Below are 23,212 nucleotides of genomic sequence, written 5' to 3' on the forward strand. Positions count from 1 at the left end.
CCATATACTAACACTTAACAAGTCTATACTAATAATGATTACTACTGTTTTTGAGCATCTACTATGCAATGGAATTTTAATAACATTTTATACAAATTCTAACTTTCTAGTAAGATATCTACTTCACAACAATCCAGGGAAGCATCTACTAACTTTCAGGTTGATAGAAACTGAGTCTCAGAAATATTAAGAAACTTGCTAAGGGAATAAAGTTACTATGGGTCAGCATTAGGACTGGATCTCAGAATAGAATGGAGGCATTACTCTCTTAACATGGAAAGGCTATTTCTATTGATGCAATCTCCAACTATTTTAACTTTTAGGAAGTTAATATTTTTGGGAAGACACATGACACTACTGACTCATGTTGAATTTACAATCTACTAAAACTTCTTGGTATTTTTCATAATAACTACAGTTAATACAGTTTCCCCCCATCTAGAACATATAGGAAACACTATTTTTAAACTTAAGTGCAAGACTTAATGTTTATTTTTATTGAAGTCCTGTTTGCCTAAGTTCTTTGTGCTATTTTATTCTCATTCTTGAATTCTGACTTATCTAATCATACTATTTCCCACAGTGTGTCTAACCAAAAACACAGTGTTTACATCTGCTGAAAATGTCCAGAGCCACTCATAAATTGTTTCCCTACAGAATGACATCCGTCAATACTCATATTTATATGTATACACTTTGAGTATGACTATAAACTAGCTTTGACTCTGTTTATCTGGATTTTCATGTAGCCTACATTTGACCATCTAACATTTACTTTTTGACTTTGTAGCAGAGCCGGTAAGTCCCCACACACACACTCTCAGACCTTACCATTGTAATGTACGCCACCTCAACTTCCACCCGCCTCAGGGTTTCTGGAAGCTCTTCACACCCCACCCGTGTGCAGTGCAGGCCGAACGTGCTGGAAACTTAACACCCTCTAAAAGCAGCCCTCAACCAATGACCGATGAGACTTGGTACATCAATATTCCAGCTCCTTTCTCTCAGATAAGACCGGTCTGAAAAGACTTCTATTGTGACTCCCAGAGTTGTAACTTGATAACACACCCTCCAAGAGCGGCCTTCTCTACTCCCCTACCAGTTTTTTCAAGGACCATCTTCCAAAGTAAACTATTTGTACTTAAAAATCCTTGTCTCACAATCTGCTCCTGGGAGAACTCAAACTAAGACAATCTCGTTAAATTTTCACCCAAAGTAAAACCACCTTTAAATTTTTTTACCATTATTCTCCAATTTTGAAGATAAGCAAACAAGAGCCACATGTGGTAAATGGCAGAAACAGTTTTAGATTCCAAACACCGCCACGTGATGTGGCCTCCGTAATCTTTTCACTGCTAGCCAAAGTCAGCTGTGCCACAGTCACGGCATCTCCCTGTTCAAAACCGCGCGTGCGTGCGTGCGTGCGTCCGTGTGTGTGTGTGTGCACGTGTGCACGCGCGACAGGGTGGGCAGAAGAGTATCACATTCTCTCAGTCACTCAACTCCAACTCCCACCTCTGACAGCAGCAATAAAGATGACAAGTTTCCAGTTTTTCTCTTTCTTTCCTTCTTTTGTTTTCTTTTCCTTCCTTCCTTCCTTTTTCTTTCTTTTCTCTCTTTCTCTTTCCTTTCTTTTGTCTTTTTGGATACTCAGGAATTGAGTATCTCAGCATTGAGTGGGGAATGGGCTGTGACATCAGATGTCAAGCACATGACAAGGGTGAGTTATTTTCATGATGTGTAACCAAAGTAACCATTTTCTTTATTTTCTTCTCCCTTCTTTAAAGCAGACACAGCCACTCTATTTTGCCACCTAAGAAAATTCAGAGAAATTTCCTAAACCCTTTGTATTTTTGTAATCCCAAATCATCTATTTTTCTTAGGTTTGAGGACACATTTAATTTTAATATTTTATTAGGAATCAGGTTCAATGGCTCATGCCTGTAATCCCAATACTTTGGAAGACTGAGGTGAGCAGACTGCTTGAGCCCAGGAGCTCAGGGCCAGCCTGAGCAACATATACTCTGTCTCTACAAAACAATATGCGCGCACGCGCGTGCGCACGCACACACACACACACACACACACACACACACACACACAAATTTAGCCAGACATGGTGGCACATGCTTATAGTCCCAGCTACTCAGAAGGCTGAGGTGAAAGGATCGCTTGAGCTGGGGAGGCAGAGACTGCAGCAAGCCAAGATGGCACCACTGTACTCCAGCCTGGGTGACATAGCAAGACTCTGTCTCAAAAAAAGATTATGGAAAATCATAAGCATAAATACTATAGTGAAAAAAACAACGTAAGGGACCTCCATGCACTCAGCCAGCTTTAACAATGATCAGCATTTAGCAGATTTGGATCCATCTATATTCCTATGTGTGTATGTATACACACACATAACGTTTAGAAGAAAGGTTCACATACTGTGACTGGTTGAAATGCCTCTTAACTCTCCTTTAATCCAAAGGGTCCTCTTCCATCATCTTTCCGTGTGATTTTGAGGGTGCGCTTTCTCAGTTAAATGAAGCTTAGTCCATCTCAGATAGACACTGGTGGTTGCTCACAAGGTAATGAGATTCTAAGTCACGGGAGACAGACAGGGTTGGGGGACCACAGACACAATAAATGTAAGGAGCTTTTCCTTTAGGGATTAAAGCAAGGCCAAACAGTCAGGTGGACCTCAGCATCCGTCCCTGAGGCCAAGTGCTCATCCTTGGCAATAAATGAAGGCTGAGAAGAGTGGCCAGAGGTGAGGGTCCTATGGCTCTCACCTGGGAAGTAACACCTCAGAAATGGCAGTAACTCACAGTCTGGCCTGAACTCCCCAGGACTGGAGGTAAATGGTGAACCCACCAAGGAAGTAAATGTAGAATCCAATTGTGGTGCTCATGAACTGGGAAGGAGGAAGGGCAGGAAGTATGAAAAAGTATTTAAAAAAAATGCCCTATGTATCTGGCATTTAATAAGTGAATGCAAAATTAACCAATGATTAACTGCTCATCAGATTTAAGGATACTCCATAGTCTGTAACTATATTCTAGCAAGACAGACTCATAGATGATTAACAGGGACATTTCTTGGCTTCCTGAATATGGTGGGTTCCCCCTTAAAAAGAGGCTGTTCACAAGATTACAAAACCAAGTCCTACACCATGATTCAGACAGATGAGTGAAGAGGAGACAGACATAGCTCCATTTGCTCCTCCAACTAGAAATCCTCACTTTCTGGCAAGAACATAGCTTTGATAAGTTCTCGGATGGCTTCATTCCCAACTGCCTTACTTCTCTGGTGACTGCATTATTTCTTTTGTTACAAAACCAGCAATCCCTGCTTTCCTCTTCCTCTCTGCTTCCCTTTTCCCCCTCTATTCTCTACTCCCTTTGTCCATTTCAATGAATCATTGGTGTCCTTCTAAGTTCATCTCCATCCTAAGCAGCATCTTCTGCTAAAGTTCTTACTAGAGCCTTCAAGCAATCTCTGCAGGGCCCCTGACCACTCTGGGAAAAAAACCAAGTAGACAACATGGCTTCCTTCACACCACTGCCCACCATCTCTTCTGTGCTGCTGAAGAATTAGAGATGTACCAAATTGTGGCATCTTTGTGTTTCTGCTATGAATCTCACTCAGTGGTTACTTCTTAATATTCCCTTAGAAAGTTATGTAGGCTGGGTGCTCATGCCTGTAATTACAGCACTTCAGGAGGCCGAGGCAGGTGGATCTCTTGAGCTCAGGAGTTGGAGACAAGCCTGGGCAACATGGCAAAACCCCATCTCTACTAAAAATACAAAAATTAGCTGGCTATGGTGGTGCACACCTGTAGTCCCAGCTACTTCGGAGGCTGAGGCACGAGAATCACTTGAACTCAAGAGGTAGAGTTTACAGTGAGCCAAGATGGCACCACTGTACTCCAGCCTGGGTGAGGCTTTGTCTCAAAAGGAAAAAAAGTAAGTTAATACAGATAAAAGATCTTTTCTTGTTTCTGAAAGTAAAGTTTCTCTTCAACAAACTCCATCTCAGTTTCACTATAATATAAAACAAAAGTTCATATCAATAATTTTTAATGGAAGTTTTGTATTTCCTTCATTTATTACAACTATAATCAGCCATAGTTACTGCAATCAGCATGTAGCATTGAAAAGAACTGAGTGCTCTTCTTTTCTTGTAATGTCTTTAATTCCTCATTACCATCATTTCAGTTGCCAAGCAACCTTCATTTTTATGTCCTATATTTGAAGGGACTAAGCGGAATTATTTTCTAAAAATCAGTTTTAAAATAGAATAGCAAGCCTGTGTGCTAGCATACCTCTTTATAAATAATAATATTGAATTCAAGATCAAAATTGTTTAAAATGTAAATTATGGAAAGCAGTTATAATGAGTTTATTATCAAAAAATAATGTGATCATAATACCTGTAAATAGCCATAGAACAGAATCAAGAAAGACACACCCAAGAATGTTGACAGTGATCATCTTGCTCTTGGTGGTAAAATGGGTTGCTGTAGTTTTCTTTTTGCCCATTTGTATTTTCTATGTTCTCTATGGTGAACATGAATCATTTTAAAAGTTATTAACATTTAAAAAGTAAGTGTAAGAGCTGAGGGAGAGTTAGATCTTTGTCAATACAAGAACTTATAAAATAGTGGGAACTAAATGAGAATACATCTGTAAAATGTTAACATAAACACTGTGGTATTCATAGTAAATGCTCAAAAGTTAGCTATTACTAAAATAATATTTCTAAAGTCTATGCTAGTTGTTGATCTGAGGTATATCTCATAAAGTCTGTGTAAGAACAAGAAATACTCAGTTTATATTAACTTTAAAAGACTGGCTTAAAATTTTGGTTGGGTTTCTAAGACTCCATGCTAAGAATATTGACTCTTCAATCAATATTCTTGATTGATCAAAAAGCACGTTCTTAAAATATGCAAATTCCTGAAGAACTTTCTTCAAGTTTAATATCATGACGGAGACCCCCATTACACCTTCTCCCAGACACTTTTAGTCCCAAACATCATGTCAACGGTATCATCACAGGAAGGCGAAACGGAGGTTCTGAGTTATAAAGTGACCAGTCCAAGCACTGTGGTTTTAAGCCAATGACAATCTCAGAAACAAAACTGGAGGCTTTCTTTTCTCCAGGATTGACTTATTGACAAGCTTTTATTGATCATCCACAATTCCATCTATGATATATAATTATACACTGGATTAAGTAAAACTGTGATTAAAATGACAATGGAATATTAATCTAATCTTTGGAATAGGAATTTTTGTAAAGTTTAGAATTTTAAAAAAATAAATGGGCAAATTTAAATACATAAAAATATAAAGTTTCTATACATTACAATACCAAAACCAACATGAAAATGAGATTGGAAAAAATTGCTTATAGTAAATAATATTTGGAACAGCTTTTTATATAAAAAGCTTTTGCATGCCTCTAATAATAAAAGCATTAAGCAGCAAGTGATAAAAAGGCAAAGGATATGAACAGACCATTCATAAAACTGGAAATACAGTAGGCAAACAAACTTATGAAAACACACTCAACAAAAGCTTGGTTATACACACCAATAGTGCCTGTTACCATGCAGTGGGTAATGAAGGCAAATGATTAAGCAGATGGAATCAGAAATCAAAATAGAGATAGCATATAATAGGTGAAGAACCAAAGCTCACAAAATTGAGGTTTGGTTGGTCAGAAAAAAGGGCTGGTTAATCTTAGAGATATTTTAGAGGTGAATTATAACAATAACAACATATAATAATAACTTTGACTCCTGAATGAGAATCTCTCATGTGTTTTCATGTTCCATTGTCATTTCTTTAAGAAAACTTCTCAACCGCATTGATACATGATTTCCTTATTGCTAACGTCCATTGTTCCTTTCCTTTGAAGAACACAGAGAGTTTGTTTTATAAGATACACAGATGAAAGCAGCAAACAATGGCAGAATTATTACTTTCTCTCAAGAGATAAAAATAGAAATCCAGCTTTTAGGGTCCCTTCCCACCTCAATATTTTGTTATGTAAGCACCTTCTGTATCTGGAAGACAGTGGTGTGCTCATGAATGTTTACCAGTGGGCTCTCCAAGGGAGGGACTGAAGAGGATGCCCCGATTAGTAGTGTTTGTTGATTTCTATGATGTAAATAAATACTCCCAGCAGACTACTAACGAGCTACTGACATGACTTCACTGAACATGGAGCTGGGAAAAGAGGTATGCTAGCATACCACTGTATAGCATTTGTACCATGTAGACATAACAGACATAACCTCAAAAGCAAAGATAATATTAAAATGTAGTAATGAATTAGGAAGTGGTGAGTTTTGAATATTTCTTATCTGTGTCTTTAATATAATTGTAAGTGTGTATAACTTCATTTGTAATCATGGCTATGTTTAACAACTAGCTTGCAAAATTCCCCAAAATGTAACAATTTGCTCTTGTGAGCTGGTATAAGCCCAGCATACCACTTCTAGAAGATAATGAAACATTCTTTTTTACAGTTACCTCTTTCCATGAAGAAAGAAATTAAGACATAAATTCATATCATTCTGTGTGTTCAACACATGGCAAATTATTTTTGCCCTCTGGTCTTGTGGCTCTTACCCAGACCTCTGACTACATAGTTGGTGGGACCCCGTGTAATTAAAAATGATGGCCCCTTATTCAAAAATTATTAAAAATTTCAAGATGGTGATAGCATTAAAGCAAGCATGGGAACCTGTGGGCCTTCAGAGGCAGCATGCCCAGGAAGTTGGCCCTGCTTACATTCTGACTCTTTCCCTGCTGTCTTCCTTCCAGCCACTCTAGGGCAACCCCAACTAGGTTGCAGTCAAAGCTCACTTAATTCCAGAACAAGACACAGAGTCCAGCAGCTCTAACTGTTCCAGGCAGGAGTGGACAAGTTCTAATATCAGCAGGTGGGCTGGGGCTGGGGCTTGGACTGTAGATGACCTTCTCCAGGAGTCTCAGGGTCCAACACAGCTGTTTCTGTCAATTACTGAACAGACTGTTTCTGCTTTCACACAGTTTCCCAAGGTGTTTTCATTACAGACTTCATGAACTTCAGATCAACATACTGCCTTAGATAATCTGTTAGCACTTTTGAGTGAGTACTCATGAGAAGCACTCCCCAGTTCCTCCCCTGCTAAGCCACTACCATAGCCCTGTGACCCATGGGGGAGGGGCATGAGTTACAGAGTAGGTCTTCACAGCACCCCTGGAAACTGGAGTGCTGAATAAAGGTGGAAATGTACTCTAGGAATATGGCCTTTGAATGCAAAGAATCAAACTGTAGTTGTTAACAGACATCCACATTCTATTTACATAGCCAAAAGACAGGCTGTATGTTTTATACGGGACTTACTACAGTTGAGAAGAGACAGCAAAGCAGGAAAATGTGATAGAAGTACTCCCAGGGTTTCAGACCTGTTCATAGGCAGGGCATCTCATCAGATCTGGCTGGATTGCTCTAGAGATCTCCAAGAGGCTGGCTTCACCATGTGCTTTTCTAGTTCACATAGCTGAAAAATCCATATGCTCTATTGCTTCTCTGAAGATTTGTGCCCTTCAGGTTTTCCTAGGATGGATGCCTGAGAACATGATCTGGGATGTTTAGGAAGCAAGTGTGCTCTAAGACAGTATTTCTCAACATCCGTTCATGGGTCACCTCCATCAAAACCAGTGACTGCTGGCTGAATGGCAGTCTCTAGGGTTGACTGTCAGGAATCTGAATGTTCAACACACTCCCTGATGGTTATTCCTCATGCCAAAGTCAGAGAATCTCTTGAAGAGCAGTAAGAACACGAACCTCCGAGAAAAACTGACCAGAGTTCACATCTCAGCAGCTCTCTCACTAATGAGCTGAACCACTTTGTACAGGTCATTTAACTTCCCTGAGTTTCAATTCTCTATTCGTTAAAGGAGCAAAATAACAACCACCTCACAGAGTTGTTGGGAGAATTAACTGGGTCAAGTCAGGCAAAGGCTCAGTACCCTACAGAGTCTACAGTACATGTTTACTGTCAGTCCACTGTCTGCCTGCCTCCCTGTCTCCAGCTCTCTCAGCAGTAAAAGTCATCTCTCTGGATGGATTTACTGAATTAAACTGCTCAGAATTCCTCAGACACTGTCTAACTTATGCATAAGCATTTTTTTTTTTTTTTTGAGATGGAGTTTCGCTCTTGTTACCCAGGCTGGAGTGCAATGGTACGATCTCGGCTCACCGCAACCTCCGCCTCCTGGGTTCAGGCAATTCTTCTGCCTCAGCCTCCTGAGTCACTGGGATTACAGGCACGCACCACCATGCCCAGCTAATTTTTTGTAGTTTTAGTAGAGACGGGGTTTCACCATGTTGACCAGGATGGTCTCGATCTCTTGACCTCGTGATCCACCCGCCTCGGCCTCCCAAAGTGCTGGGATTACAGGCTTGAGCCACCGCGCCCGGCCATGCATAAGCATTTTTAAGGCTGTCTCTGTTCTCTACAGAGTGGCCTGCCATAAACACTGCCAAGCAGGAGAGCACAGATATGAGTGAAGGGGATTTCCCATCCCCTCCTTTGTCAGGCCTGGCAGTCACTGACACTCATGCTCATGAGAGTGCAAACCAGCCTGGGACACTGGTGATGTCTGTTCCTCAAAGATGCAGCAAACACCTCCTTGGAATAAATAGTGTCCAGTCTTATAATGCTCATTCATTCTAGAGGGTGAAGAGCAGCCTGGGAGCTGCTCTGATGACTAGAAGCCTCAGGATGCAAGTGCCCCTGAGAATCATCCTTTACACATGAAATCTTGTAGCCACAACTCCCAGCGATTGGGGGGATTCCACTGAGGAGGCTTCTGAGAGAGCTGTGTTCTTCCCACAGGGCCTGTCAACAGTGGCTAAGGCTTCGGGCCCTTCCTGACACTACAACTGACTTTGTTCCTTGGTGTTGCCTGTTATTAGGTCTATATGCCCAGTGATGTCATGGCCCTTGGCTTCTGATCTTATGCTCCTGTTGCCCTCTGGGCACCTTGCTTTGCTATACAGACCAAGTTGCCAGAGTGCCAAGAAATACCTAATCTTTCCTTTGCCACAGAGAGTGCCATGGCCCTGAGTGTGTGTTTGCCTTTTGTGGCTCCAATTTTACAAACATATGGAACGTTTTACCTTCAATAAGCTGAGGCCTATAAAATGCTTTTAACATCCAACTGCTCCATGGCAGAGAAAACATACCTATTAGTTTTGGGGTATTTCTAGCTTGGAAGGTCTTTGGATAGCATTAGTACAATTCATACAGGAATTTACTGATTCACACTTTGCTCAATAGAGAATATCAGGCAGACACCTGGTATATAGATGAGGTCCAATCAATATTTCTCACACTGAATGGCGTTTCATTTCTAACTGGGGAGAGACCAGGGCTGCAGAAGGGTGGGCACCGGGTGCAGGCCTGTCCTCTGTGGCACGCAGGTCTCCCCTGAGTGTAGGAAGACCTGTCTTAGGAGAGAGATCCAGGCTTGCCTCAGCCAAGGTTGCAAGTGGCCACTAGGGGTAGGGGAAGGAGAACAGGAGTAGCATGTCCCCTCTTGAGACTGGGGGCACAAAGCAAATTCTTTCAGTTCTCAAAGGTTTATTTTCCTGTTTGTTCAACGAAGACAGTAATAACTGACCTGCCTATTTCAGAGCTGTTCGCAGTATAAAAGAAAATCAATACAAATGGAACTCTAAGAAAAAATAAGATAGTGCATAACCAGAAGATATTAGGAAGCATTTCCCTTCACACTAACAGGTTACATGAAGCATGGAGTTTCTTCCTACATCTCAATGGGAGTAGGAGGTCTCCTTCCTGGGGTGGAGTTGGGGGGGCATCCCTTTCTGAGGCAGGTATGCAGTTTTCTTTCTGGTGCTGTCAGAAGTTGTCTTGCATTGAGAGGGAAACAAGGAAAGAGCTTTGTTAATTTAGACAGTTAATTTAGCCTTCTATGTGGCCCCAAATGCTGGCAGCCCTCTTGTAAAGGGAAAAAAACTAAAAGCCCAGATGATCTCATAGGTCTCTTCTACCTCTGAAACAGATGGTGTGATTCACATACATTTGACATAAGTGTTACCAGGTTGTGATGATTCCCCTTATTATGCTCAGTTGAAGAGGGCATTAACTAGCAATAATAGGCTGAGAATGTAAAGCATGACCTCTGATTAGAACAGAGGGTGGGAGTGAGATGTTTCATGGTTAAAGCAGTGAACTATGACTCAAGGCCCTAAGTTTCTAGTCACAGATCTGCAACCTTGTATGTGACACTGAGAGGCTTGCTAGAGGCCTTCAAAAGTGCTTTTAATTTATATGCACTTGCCACTGACTTTAAAAGCAATATAAGTCCTTCTTCTGAAAACAATGTGGGTGGTAATTAAAGGTTAATAACGCTAAAGAGATAGCCATCAGTAAGACTTCTGAATGCCCATGATGCTTTAAGCAATATTCAGACTCTTATCTAGAAATGCCAGCAAAATGCAAATCCCACAGTTTCCAGAAAATCTATTCTTCTTTCCTTCGAGTCAACCATCTGCCCTCTCCAGCACTGTCCAACTGACTTTTTGCAACAATGGAAATGCTCTCTGCTCTGTCCAGCAGTAGGTGCCATTTGTGACTACCGCACACTTCACCTACGGCTGGTGAGGCTTAGAAACTAAATACATTTGATTTAACTAATTGAAATGCATATGAAAATAGCTACATGTGGCTAGTGCATTGGACAGCACAGCTGTAGCCAATTCAAACCTCCTGAAAGCAAGAAGGTAAGGTTGAGAGGCAGTGGAAATTAAATTAACAATTATTCAGTCTTCCTCTTTAAAGGTTTCTTTCCTTCTTTTATTCAAGTTGCTGGGAGGAGTGGCTGAAATTACGGTCTGAGGCAAAAGAGTGCCAATAATAATTGGATAATAATATTCCCCCCAACATTTCTGAACTGTTTCTTTTTCATGGGTTTAAAATGAGAAGACATCTAAACTCATTAACAAAAAGCTAGCTAGACTGCTTTAATCTAAAGCAACACTTTTCTATGCAAACCCAAGAAAATAACCAGTAAGGTAAGGTTCAGGAGAAGCATTAGCCTTACTCCGTACTATTGTCATATCACCTCTTAAAGAGACCTACAGAAGCACCGATACGTATTTTGCCATGGGTTTTTCTCTGTCATAAAGTCTGCTGCTAATTCCTGGCTCCATTTCCGCTGTAGCCCAGTTTCCATGCCCCAGCCCCATAGATGGGTCAACTGATAACCAAAGAGCAAGAAGAGAGACAGACAAAAGGTTCTGGCTTCTGTTCCTTCCAGACACAGAGCGTCTTTTCTTTTTTGCCTCTTTCATGTATTGTGATGAGAAACTCTGCAGTACATAATACACAAAACTCTGATATCTTACCTTATGGACTTCCCACAGCATTCCCATGGCCCATGAGGGACTTGAACAAATGGTGGTTGTTCTCCTTAACCTGTGTCCTCACCCTTGAAGTGCACTTACTCAAACTCTACATGGTATTAAAAACTTACTCTTCCTGCATGCCTTTGGTATTTATCACCCTGTCCTTTGTATATATTTTTTCCTGAATAGTATGTTTCTCAGGTGTCGTGAGCTCTTAGGGAAGGGGCAGTTTGGTCTCTGTAATTCTTCTTCAGCACTGACTAGCACAGCATCAGATACAATTAAGGGCTTAATCAATGCTGCTTGATAATGGATAAAAGACTACTAGACTCAATGGGACTTTTAAGGCTTTGGGATTTTAAGCTACTTTTTTTCAGTTGAACATATTCCAGAACACAGTATACTGTCACTGCCTTTGGAGGATCTATAGAGGGGATCGAATTAGGCTTGGTTATTTGCGGGGAAGGACTTCAGAATCAGTCATGTATTTTTGAGGTTGATATCACGATTCTTTGAAGATTAAAAAAACAGTCTTCAACTCAGCTGACAGTTGCTCAACTGGCATGGAAGGAAGGAAGGTAGTATGCTAAATACATTTCTGGTCCCCCTTTTTTCAACAGTGAAACAGAAAGAATAAAAATCCTTATTCAGGAGATAGTCACAGCAGCCTGCTGAAGCCCAGTAAATCTGACTGCTGAGATAGTGTAAGGAACTTTGCAGCTTATACAAGTTGGGAGGGAGGCTCAAGCCCGATACATGATGAACAACAGCTGGACATTGGTCATGCCTTCCTGGTCTCTGGTCTCCACTGCCCTCTAGTTTATCTCCTGGCAGCACATTTTCTAAGGAGATTATTTTCAAATAGAAAGCCATTCATTCTGCTCCCAAATCCATCTTAACTGAAAGATTAAAGTGTAAAATAGGTGTAAAATAAGATTGAAGTATAAAATAAAGATCTAATGAAAATTTAATGCTAAACTAGTAATGCTAAAAGTGCTTCCTCTTTTCCAAGTTAAAGTCGACAACAAACAGCACTTTAAAGCAGCGACTCCAGAAGTGGGGCTCTTGGGTCAGATGCATCAGCAGCGCCTGGGAACTTGTTAGAAATGCAAATTCTTGGGCCCCACCCCAGACCTACTAGAGTAGAAACTCTGGGGGTGGAGCCCAGCAATGCAAAAAAAAAAAAAAAGCTCCATATGTGATTCTGACACTCTAATGTTTGAGAACCATTACTTTAAACCAATCTTGAAATAGTTTAAACTGTTCAATGTTGTACTAAATTGTACTAAATGAATATCCCTAACATGTCAAATGTTTCTCAATTCTATACATAAGGTCTGAGCAAACACAGTCACTAGTCCATCATTCTGAGATGCCATGGATTTTGAGCTGCCTGGGATCTGATTAAGCCTCCCCTTAGCTTCCCAGGAGGCTCCCAGGGCTGGGGTGGGCTGGTGGGGGTTGGTATGGCTGAGCTGAGCCACACAGGTTCCTCTGCTTCATCACAGGAGACACAGGGATGTGAAAAGAGGCCCACAGGAGGAACACGAAGCTGGAAATCTTTGAATTCAATGATTTCACTGAAATCCATCAATTTTAATCATTTTTTTGGAAGGGAGGAAATATTTCGTACTTTTCAATCGCTATTTCACAAATAAAAATCCAAAAAAAGACCACGCTTTTAACATTTTGAAAAATCTTTTCAGATAACTGCCTGATGGCTGCGCTAAGCTGTGCCTCCCTCGTGGTGAGCAAAGGCGCTGACGGAGTTTGGCCTCTGAAATGTTTGTGTCCACACTTATTTCCCAGCTCCTTGACCCTGCATTGCAATGTTTATTAACCAATGTCTTCTCGCCACAAGTCTCCTGGCTTTACCCAGTCCTCTCTTATTCCACCACAGCTACCCTCCAGATTGCAAGGAGAATTACTGGGACTTTATTCCTCCAAATGATTCCAATTTCTGTTTGATAACAAAGTTTGCTCGTGCAACAGTCTTTATGTGCCCGAAGAATGCTAGGACAGAAAAGGTTCAAAGTACCAGATGTACAATATCATTTTATGATACTTTTCATCACAAGAAAAACCTCCATCCTAAGAAAAATGAAAATGCAAACTCTCCTCAGTAACTTCTCTCACTTTAAAATTGTACTTCTCATCACGACCTATTACACCCACATAGTCATGTGCCATAGGCTCTGCAGACTGTCTCCAACATTTCAAAGGCTCAAAAGCTATTTTTAAAGCCAAAATACAATCTAGATTGCTGTTCTGTAAAGCACTTTTAAAGAACAAAATAATAGAGTGATTTTTATGCCTGTGGGCAGTTAGCCAACTCACCAAAAGATTGAATGCAGCTGTCAATGAGATCGTCCAGGCTGGCTCCTTTGGCTAAATGTCCCAGAGACACCATCATTCGGAACTGGGTGATCTGAGCCAAGCTGGGATGGGAGGGGAAGGGGCTATTGGCTGTCTTTGCCTCTAGTCTTGCTTTAGGGGCAGCTCTGCAGCCATGGGAAGGTTTCCTGGGGAAAGAGAGAAGGCAGTGAGGGGACAAATTGGCAGCTCCACACTCTGAAGGCAGATTGGAGTGGAAGGGAATGGAGATAAGACAATTAGTCTCAGTTGGGCTGATAGAAGACATACCCCTCCCACTTGGCAAATGCACCAAACAGACTGGTTGGCTGTTAAAGAGACATCTCCCCAGCAAAGGTGAGATTTCAGAGTTGCAACTAGGACTTTTGATCCTGGCATTAGGATTGCTCTGTCCTACTGTCTCCCGGTTCCTGAAGGGGAATGGCAGAGGTAAGACTATCCTGGAAGTCCTGAGCTCCCAGCAATATATACATTTTTTCAGCTTCTAAGCCACTGACTTGAATCTTAAGAATTGTTTACACTGGTCTCAACTTGGGCTAACTTCATTTTGAGCAATACCTGAGATACTACACAAGGTCAGTCAGCCTCAGAATCACCGTTAAGAACGTTAGGGGAGAAGTCAGAGACTGAGGACCCATGTGAAGGAAGTGAGGGGTGATGGTCGTGGTGTTTACATTTTGAGTCCTGCCTTTCTTACAAATCTTGGTTGATTTTAAGATCTTGTTTTTCACGGCTGATAATACAGGTAACCATTATGAGTCATTTTTGTTACTAAACATCATTTTTTCAAATCCTTTCTTGGGTCCTTAATGATTAAAACAGAGAGCAGAGCTGTGAGAGTGTTGTTCCAGAACCCAACGTAAAAAAGCAAGTTTGGATCTAATAATGGCTTAAGAGCCCAGCGGGTTTTCATCTACTCACATGCAGCTTTATCTCTGGTCACAACCTCATCTGTACAAATCATTTTGCAAAACGATTTGGGAAGTTTATTGTCCTCTCCATTAAAAAATACACATACACACATCCATATCTATAATCTTTGTGGTTTAACAGTGATGAGTATTGCTAGTAACTCTTTTGGGCATTTAGTTAATTCTCTCTCTACTGTGGCTTTGGTTATTTCACAGTTTACTAACAAAGCAGTAAAGAGAAAAAGAAAAAATATATACCTCAGAACTATAACTTTACTCACTATATATTATTATAAATGCATAATGTCATCAATTAACCTCTAAGTGCTTTTTCCATGAGTAAGGCATTGTGATTGGCCAGGGAGGACCACAGTGAGCTAGTCCAGGTGAACATACTTTATATACTCATTACATATTAATTGCTATTGTTACATAAAGGTAGTCTAGAAGTTCCTTAATACAAAACTCTGAGAAATCAGACTGAGATAATAAAAATACAGCCACGTAAATGTTAAATAAATGTTCTATGAGTGTCAAGAATAAGAAGCCTGGTGTTCTCAGAGGAGAAAGAGGCAGTTTGAGGGAGAGTGCCTAGGAAGCTGCTCTGACAAGATAGAATCTCCATCAAAGGGGCTTAGTGCTTAGATCAAAATAAAATCCTAGGCACACATGGGTTTTGGGAAACCAGCCTGCTAAGAGATGGTGTAGAACTTAACTATGGGGCCACTCAGTACACAGCTGGACCTGTGCAGGGGCACTCTGGCCCTTCAGGTTGTTTCAGATTAGCTCCAGAGCGCTGGTGTGCCATGGCCGCTGGCCTCTATTCTGACCTGGTGCAGATCTAGTGAAATTGAATCAACAATTGGTTATTGGACATCTGCTAACCCTAGGCAGTAACTACTGAAAGATCAAGTCAACAGGACTCAACTGTCTGGCCATAATTGATTTTCTACTGGCCCTGGGATAGCCCCAGAATCTGATCAGTCTCCGAAAATAAAATAATAATGGTGACATGAATTGAGTGCCTATGCTACGTAGGCTAACAGCTCAGAAGGATGTTATTCCCATCTCATGATGCTGAACCTTAAAAGGGTAACTAACATAGCCAAGGTGATAAAACTCATATATCATCAATCTGAGATTTGTACTCAGCACCTCTCTGGCTTTATTCATTTAATAAATAATTTACTGTGCCTGGAACTCTGCACATTTCACAACATTAGGGTTAGTTGTAGACCATCACAGAGAGGCTGAAAAGGCCAATTCAATTTAAAATGAAAGTAAAATCCTTCAAAAGCACAGCTGATAATGTAAAGGCTGAATCTCAGCCCATATTCCTTTTGCAAGCCCTCAGAACTGTCCTCAGGTCCCCAGAGCTGGACAGATTCTTTATGGTCATTTTCCAAACCCCTCCTCCATAGGTGTGGAGGTCCAGAGTCAGAAGGGCAACGTGCCTGCTCACCACTGCAGAGACAGGCTAGAAGCCAGCCCCTTGTGGCCCATGCTGTGCTCCCCAGGTGAGCTCCCTTCCCTTCCTGGAAGCACTAACAACTCTCTAAACCTGGGGCTACATATCCACGGCTGGGATTAGTCAGCTTTCTGCCCCAGCTGCTGCCTTTGTCACCATTAAGACCTCCACCAAAGGCAGAGTAGGGGAAAGACTTTTTTAAAAATGTCATTCATTATGGAAGTCTTTCTCTCAGACTTTTCACAATACCTCTCCCCAGATCCTGGAGGCAACTGCAGCTAGAGGCTGTATCTACAGACAGAACTCTTCCTGCTAGGGGTAGAGGGGAGGTGGCTACTGATCCAAGGAAAATTCCATTTTCTTTCTTGGTTGGTGTCATTGACCATTCAAGACTCCTAATCCTGCCCTGTTTTCTAAATGGTCATGTTTCCTAGTGTCACCAGTAAGAGAAATCACTTTTATAAGCGGGATTCTTGAAGGTGGATGCGTTTACCAGAGCTAGGAGGGATTAGGGTGAAGTACAGGCTAGTAAAAGGGAAGAGAGGGTGACAAAAGCTATGTGGGAAGTATGGAGCCCAGAGAGACTCAGAGGGCTAGGGCATGAGAAATCAGGGAGAAGAGAAAATATTAAAAGCCAAAGTGCAGTCTAAGAGTTCTAAGAAGATGGAGATTATTTGCATCATAGACTAGGAAACCTGGGTTTCTTGGTGTACAGTCTCTTGACTGGTTGCCTTGTAAAAAAAAAAAATCCTCAAGTCGTTCTGGCTTTTCTGGTGAAATGGTGGCAGGCAAAGATTTATAAATGCTTTATTACAGGCAGGTCGAAGGGTGTTTTAACAGTCCATAGAATAAATGACTTCTAAGTCTGTAAAGGCATATAAAAAAAAGTAGCCAAATGTTTTCTTGCAAATTAAAAAACAAAACCCCAACAGAAACAAATTAACTTGAAGGTGTTTTCCGAGCCTAAAAGTGACCAAAGCCCCATAGGTTTGCTGAAGGAGATTGTCTAAACTGGTTTAGGTGAAATCCTCTCCAGGCACAGGTATCTCAGTGGAGGTCAGTTTCAGGCTGAGCTTTTTATAAGATCCAGCCTAGAAAACTAAGGCATGAAAAGGAGTAAGGGAACTGTAACTTCCATTACTTTCTTTGCAGTGGAAGGTGACTCTCTTGGCTTCTAGTGTGGACTCAGTCCCGTCCTCTCCCCCTTATACTCCATTTAATGTACTGAACTCCTCCCTCTAAATCTAGTTCCAAGTACAGTGGTGGACCCTCAGGGGATACATGGACGGGGAGGGGCAGGGCGTGCATACAGGGCCAAGAACCCTTCGTTCTGGGGATGGTAAGCACGGAAAGTCCAGCATCGCAAGCTTCCTGCCGCTACTGGGCATGGCGGTGCAAGGCGCAGTCCCATCAGTGTCGATGTGAATGGAGCTGTGAAGTGCACACCTTGTCCAGCCCTACGCCGAGGCCAGGCCGTTGTCCAGGCAGGTGCCCAGTTCTGGTCCTGTCGTTACAAACTCAAAGCTGCCTGGCTAAGAGCCCTTTCAGTCACTGCCCCTCTTTCTTCAACTTCTGTTATCCAGGACCCTCTCTGGAATCATAGTGAGGGGCAGAGGAGTGCAGCTTCCCATCCGGAAGGCGATATGTTTCGCCGACCCACAGATCTGGAAACTTCCGTAGGGCAAGGGCGACCAAGCGGTGCCACCTCTGCGGGCTCCCAGCAAGCGCCGTCGGCCGTTCTGGGCAGGGCCGGGAGGGGCCGCCAGGTGGCGCAGCCGGAGCCCCGCGCCCCAGCAGGTGCGGGCGGCGCGGAAAGTCCGCGAGTGGGAGTCCCGATGCCGGGCGGCGAGATGTGGGGGAGGAGGTCGGCGGGCGGCCGCCGGCTCCGCGAAGAGCTTCGGCCCTAGCCAATCTAGCCGAGCGAACTCTGGGCTCGCGGCTGCCACTCCACCACCCCTCAGCCCCAGCTCCCTCCTCAAAACCCTGGGGCGCAGCGCGCCGGGCGCTCCTGACACGTCCGCCCCTCGCGCTGGGGTCCCCGGACTCCGGCCGACCTTGGCCCCCCTCCGCCCTCAACTTCCCTCGGCGTGTGGGGCAGCGGGCGGGGTCCTCTCTCCCAAGAAAGGACACAGGCGCTCCCGAGGGCCACGGCCGCCTCTACTCACCGCGGAGCCTCTCTCGCCTTGCCCAGGGTGCCCATGGCCGCGGCCCGCGCTCCCGGAGCCGGCTCACCTAGCGCAGCGGGACGGGTTCGGCGGGGTGCGGCGCATCGCCCCCGCCGCCACCGCCGCCGCCTGCTGGCCCTCTCCCCCCGGGCCTCGCCGCTCCGGCCGCCCGCCGGCCCACGAGCCCGGCGAGCCCGACCGAGGCGCACCGCAAGCACAAACTTTGTGCGAGCGCGCCCCCTCTGCCTCGCGCGCGCGCTCACACCCGCCCGGCAACCACCTGACACGCTGATGCTGGCGGCTGCAGGAAACGTGCAGCGCCCCGCCGCGCTTCCCCGAAATCTGCCGCTTCCCCGAAACCTGCCCCTTCCCGCGGGCGCCCGGACCCTGCGCCTCGCGCGGTTCTCTCACCCCGACCCGCCGTCCACCTCTCTCGGCCAAAGGGTTGAGTCTCAGGGGATAGTTGGGACGGGAGCGGGCTCCCGGCCACCCCGCCCGCGCCTTTCCAGGCACCCGTGCCCGACGACCTCCACCTGAGCCCGGGAAACGGGCTGCGCCTAGCGGCTCCCAAGGGACCTCTTTTCTCGCAGCCAACCCGCGGCCTCCACCCCATTGCCTGCGGCCGCTGCTCCACACATTGCAGTGCAGACGCCTTGTGGCCTTGCGGGCCTCTCCTGTATGTATCAGAGCGCGGAGTCCGGCCTGGGAAAGGGGCAGAAAGACAGTTGTGAAGTTGCCTTAACCTGCGCATTGGGGTCTCTAGGTAGCGGTTCTCAGGACTGGGCCGCAGACGTGTGCCCTGCGCCCTGTACGAGGGCTGCCCGTGTGGAGGTGCGCTCCGCAGGCGTGAACCGTATGGGGCCCAGACGCTGCCGCCTGGCGTCGGTGGATGTGGGAGACGTGGGGACAGCTTTCCTACAACGTCAGTGCGCGCAGAAGACCTGGCCAAGACGAGCGGCCCACCCGCTGCTTGTCCAAATGGTAGTGCTGATAATTTCAGTAGCTAATGATTGAGTGCAGTTGTGCTAAGTGCTTTCTATACATTACCTCATTTAATCCACCCTCCCTGATACAAAGAGATCGCTGTCGTAAAGATGAGAAAATGAAGGTTTAGAGAATAAAATGCCTCAGATCCTACAACTAATAAACAGCAGACAGAGCTCTGACTTGGACTGAGGTCTGTCTGACTCCTTGTAATCACTGCTGCACCGCCCTAATAACACACTCATTATCACGGCCACAGACCATCACTCCAGCCACAGTCATAGCTGTCTTCCCTGCCGCAATGTTCTGGACCTGAAAGCCTTCCTCTATTTCATTTATATATTTCCTTATATTTGTATGCTACCTTGTCCTTAAAACAGAATTCAAGATAGCTTACAAGAGCATATAACCTACAAAAAGAAGTGTGAAATGAAAAATGAGGCACAGAAGATGGAGCCAAAAATGAACATCATTCAAAATAAATGCATCTCCTAGGGTCCAATACCCTTGCTACAAGTGGTACCAAAATTTGTCTCCTGCATTTCTAGCAGTCAAGTTTAAAGAGAGGCCTGGTCTAAAATTCAATTCCTATCACATGCAAGACCAAAAACAAAACTGCTCAAAAGATCTCCCTTTCTTGATACTGAGACCAACAAGAAATTTCTCCAGAGAATCCTTATGAATACTGGGTGATATAAACAGCCAAGTCCTCAGCTGCAGCTGCAGAAGAGGTAGGTGAAAGTCAGGAGAATATTAAATAATGACACCCTTCCTCACTCACTGAATCTAAGGCTCAAACATTTTCAGAGTTATCTGTTAAACACTCTTCCTCATGTAAGCCCTACAACCTAAACAACCAAGTTGGTGGATGTCTGAGGATGGTAAAGATTCGTATCTATGAATCTGTCTATCTCCTAGCCATCCTACGTTTGTAGTCTTTGACTTTGCTCAGAGACCTTCTCTTATTACCAGGTGAACAATTACTTTTCACTGACTGCTGTACTCCAGAATGAGCTCTTTACCCCTCTCTTCTTCAGTATGTACATCTATAATATTTATACTTTCAGTTGCCACATTATACTCTGTGTCCCTGTCTTACCTCCACAGCTAAACTGTAAATTGTCTGAGGTCAAGAATCAGGTCTTATGCTTCTTTGGCTTTCGCAGCTGCCAACGTCGGGCAGCAAATGTGGGACATTACCAATAAACTGCTGTGGATTTGATTTTGAAAAGCAGAATGTGGTAACCTCAAAGAATACAATAAGATCCTTCCTGATTATTTCTGGAGAAAGGGTTTAAGTTTTTCTTTGAAGTCCCTTGTCTAAGGCAGGAGTAATAAGCTTACTGGTGCTGTCCCCAGTGGCTTTCATGGGACCCCATCACAGGTTATTCGAGGCCTTCAGCATTTCTCTATTGCTTCCCCCTTGAAAATAGAGCCCTTTCCATGCCATTCATTGCATTGAGCCTTTAGACAGCAAAGCAAAATCTTTGTATATGGTAGGAGAATAATCCAGACTTATACTGCATATGCATAGGTATGTATGCCAAATGGATACTTTTATATAAATGCATCATTGTATTTATATGTAAATATACATATACACATCATAATGCACATGTCGGCAGTTGCACACATCTGCACACCTACAGTCAGTATACAAGTGGTTGAAATTGAGGTTATTAATTCATTCAAGAAATGAATCTTGCTAAGTTTTCTAAAGAAAGAGGCTTCCATATACCCAGCAAGTGTTTTTCTCTTGGACTTTCTGAGAACTCTGTACTTCACTTCCATCTGATTCTGCTTCTGGGCCCCCTAGAGCTCTTTTCTGAGGTTTTCTGGCTACTCCTACTTGAGTAATAAGTCTTTTCCAAACATCTAAAAAATGAGAAGTTTGTCTATGTCTCTTTTCATCATCGGCCATGTGCTTAGTCTCCCTGGTATTATATGAGGCACCTTTGACCTCAAGAACACACTTCTTCTTTTTCTTTAAGGCAGAGTTTTGCTTTTGTTGCTCAGGCCAGAGTACAATGGTGCGATCTTGGCTCACTGCAACCTCCGCCTCCCAGCTTCAAGTGATTCTCCTGCCTCAGCCTCCGCAGTAGCTGGGATTACAGGCACCCTCCACCACACCCGGCTAATTTTTTGTATTTTTAGTAGACACAGGGTTTTGCCATATTAGCCAGGCTGGTCTCAAACTCCTGACCTCAGGTGGTGTGCCCACCTTGGCCTCCTAAAGGGATTACAGGTGTGAACCGCTGTGCCCAGGCTTTTTCTTTTCTTTTTTTTTTTTTTTTTTCCACAAAATACATCATTTAATACAACAATCTTGTAAGGTAGCTAATGAGAATAATATTCATGTTTTTTTAAGTTATACTTTAAGTTCTGGGATACATGTGCAGAACAAATAGGTTTGATACATAGGTATACACGTGACATGATGGTTTGCTGCACCCATCAACCCATCATCTACATTAGGTATTTCTCCTAATGCTATCCCTCCCCTAGCACCCCACGCCCCAACAGGTCCCAGTGCGTGATGTTCCCCTTCCTGTGTCCATGTGTTCTCATTTTTCAACTCCAACTTGTGAGTGAGAACATGCAGTGTTTGGTTTCCTCTGATCCTGTGTTAATTTGCTGAGAATGATGGTTTCCAGCTTTATCCATGTTCCTGCAAAACACATGAACTCATCTTTTTTTTATGGTTGGATAGTATTCCATGGTGTAAATGTGCCACATTTTCTTTAGTCTATCATTGATGGGCAGGTTGGTTCCAAGTCTTTGCTATTGTGAACAGTGCTGCAGTAAACATGAGTGCGTGTGTCTTTATAGTAGAATAAATTGTAATCCTTGGGGTATATACCCAGTAATGGGATTGCTGGGTCAAATGGTATTCCTGGTTCTAGATCCTTGAGGAATCGCCACACTGTCTTCCACAATGGTTGAACTAACTTACACTCCCACCAACAGTGTAAAAGTGTTCCTATTTCTCCACATCCTCTCCAGCATCTGTTGTTTCCTGACTTTTTAATGATCACCATTCTAACTGGAGTGAGATGGTATCTCATTGTGGTTTTGATTTGCGTTTCTCTAATGACCAGTGATGATGAGCTTTTTTACATGTTTGTGGGCTGCATAAATGTCTTTTTTTGAGAAGTTTCTGTGCATATCCTTCACTGACTTTTTGATAGGGTTGTTTGTTTTTTCTTGTAAATTTGTTTAAATTCTTTGTAGATCCTGGATATCAGCCATAGATCCGATGGGTTGATTGCAAAAATTTTCTCCCATTCTGTAGGCTGCCTATTCACTCTGATGATAGTTTCTTCTGTGCTGCAGAAGCTCTTAAGTTTAATTAGATCCCATTTGTCAATTTTGGTTTTTGTTGCCATTGCTTTTGGTGTTTTAGTCATGAAGTCTTTGCCCATGCCTAAATGGTGTTGCCTAGGTTTTCTTCTCGGGTTTTTATGTTTTAGGTCTTGTGTTTAAGTTTTGAATACATCTTGAGTTAATTTTTGTATAAGATGTAAGGAAGGGGTCCAGTTTCAGTTTTCTGCATATGGCTAGCTGGTTTTCACATCCACATTTATTAAATAGGAAATCCTTTCCCTGTTGCTTGTTTTTTTTCAGGTTTGTCAAAGATCAGATGGTTGTAGATGTATAGCATTATTTCTGAGGCCTCTGTTCTGTTCCCTTGGCCTATATATCTGTTTTGGTACCAGTACCATGCTGTTTTTGTTACTGTAGCCTTGTCATATAGTTTGAAGTCAGGTAGCATGATCCCTCCAGCTTTGTTTTTTTTTTTGCTTAGGATTGTCTTGGCTATATGGACTCTTTTTTTGGTTCCCTATGAGATTTAAAGTACTTTTTTCTAATTCTGTGAATAAAGTCAGTGG

The 23,212-nt window shown here is 43.2% G+C and overlaps 2 protein-coding genes across 5 annotated transcripts in view; one reads left to right on the plus strand and one right to left on the minus strand.

The window, feature by feature from the left end:
• The window catches only part of RASGRP1 (RAS guanyl releasing protein 1), a 76,554-nt gene extending 57,986 nt beyond the window's left edge, over positions 1 to 18,568 (minus strand). For 2 of the 4 annotated variants that reach the window (XM_017530907.2, XM_017530910.2), the window contains exon 1: positions 13,759 to 17,720. In XM_017530907.2, the coding sequence (XP_017386396.1) occupies positions 13,759 to 14,062 (304 nt within the window). In that variant the 5' untranslated portion in view covers positions 14,063 to 17,720. Of the gene's footprint in view, positions 1 to 13,758; positions 17,721 to 18,338 lie in introns of those variants that run through there. The other 2 variants (XM_017530908.2, XM_037739404.1) reach the window with 2 other exon arrangements.
• The window catches only part of LOC119471698 (translation initiation factor IF-2-like), a 51,720-nt gene continuing 46,879 nt past the window's right edge, over positions 18,372 to 23,212 (plus strand). The window contains exon 1 of the mRNA XM_037739406.1: positions 18,372 to 20,053. Coding sequence (XP_037595334.1) covers positions 18,372 to 18,875 — 504 coding nt within the window. The 3' untranslated portion in view covers positions 18,876 to 20,053. The remainder of the gene's footprint in view (positions 20,054 to 23,212) is intronic.

This window comes from Cebus imitator, unplaced genomic scaffold (genome assembly GCF_001604975.1).
Source record: "Cebus imitator isolate Cc_AM_T3 unplaced genomic scaffold, Cebus_imitator-1.0 Scaffold70, whole genome shotgun sequence".
NCBI classification, from domain to species: domain Eukaryota; kingdom Metazoa; phylum Chordata; class Mammalia; order Primates; family Cebidae; genus Cebus; species Cebus imitator.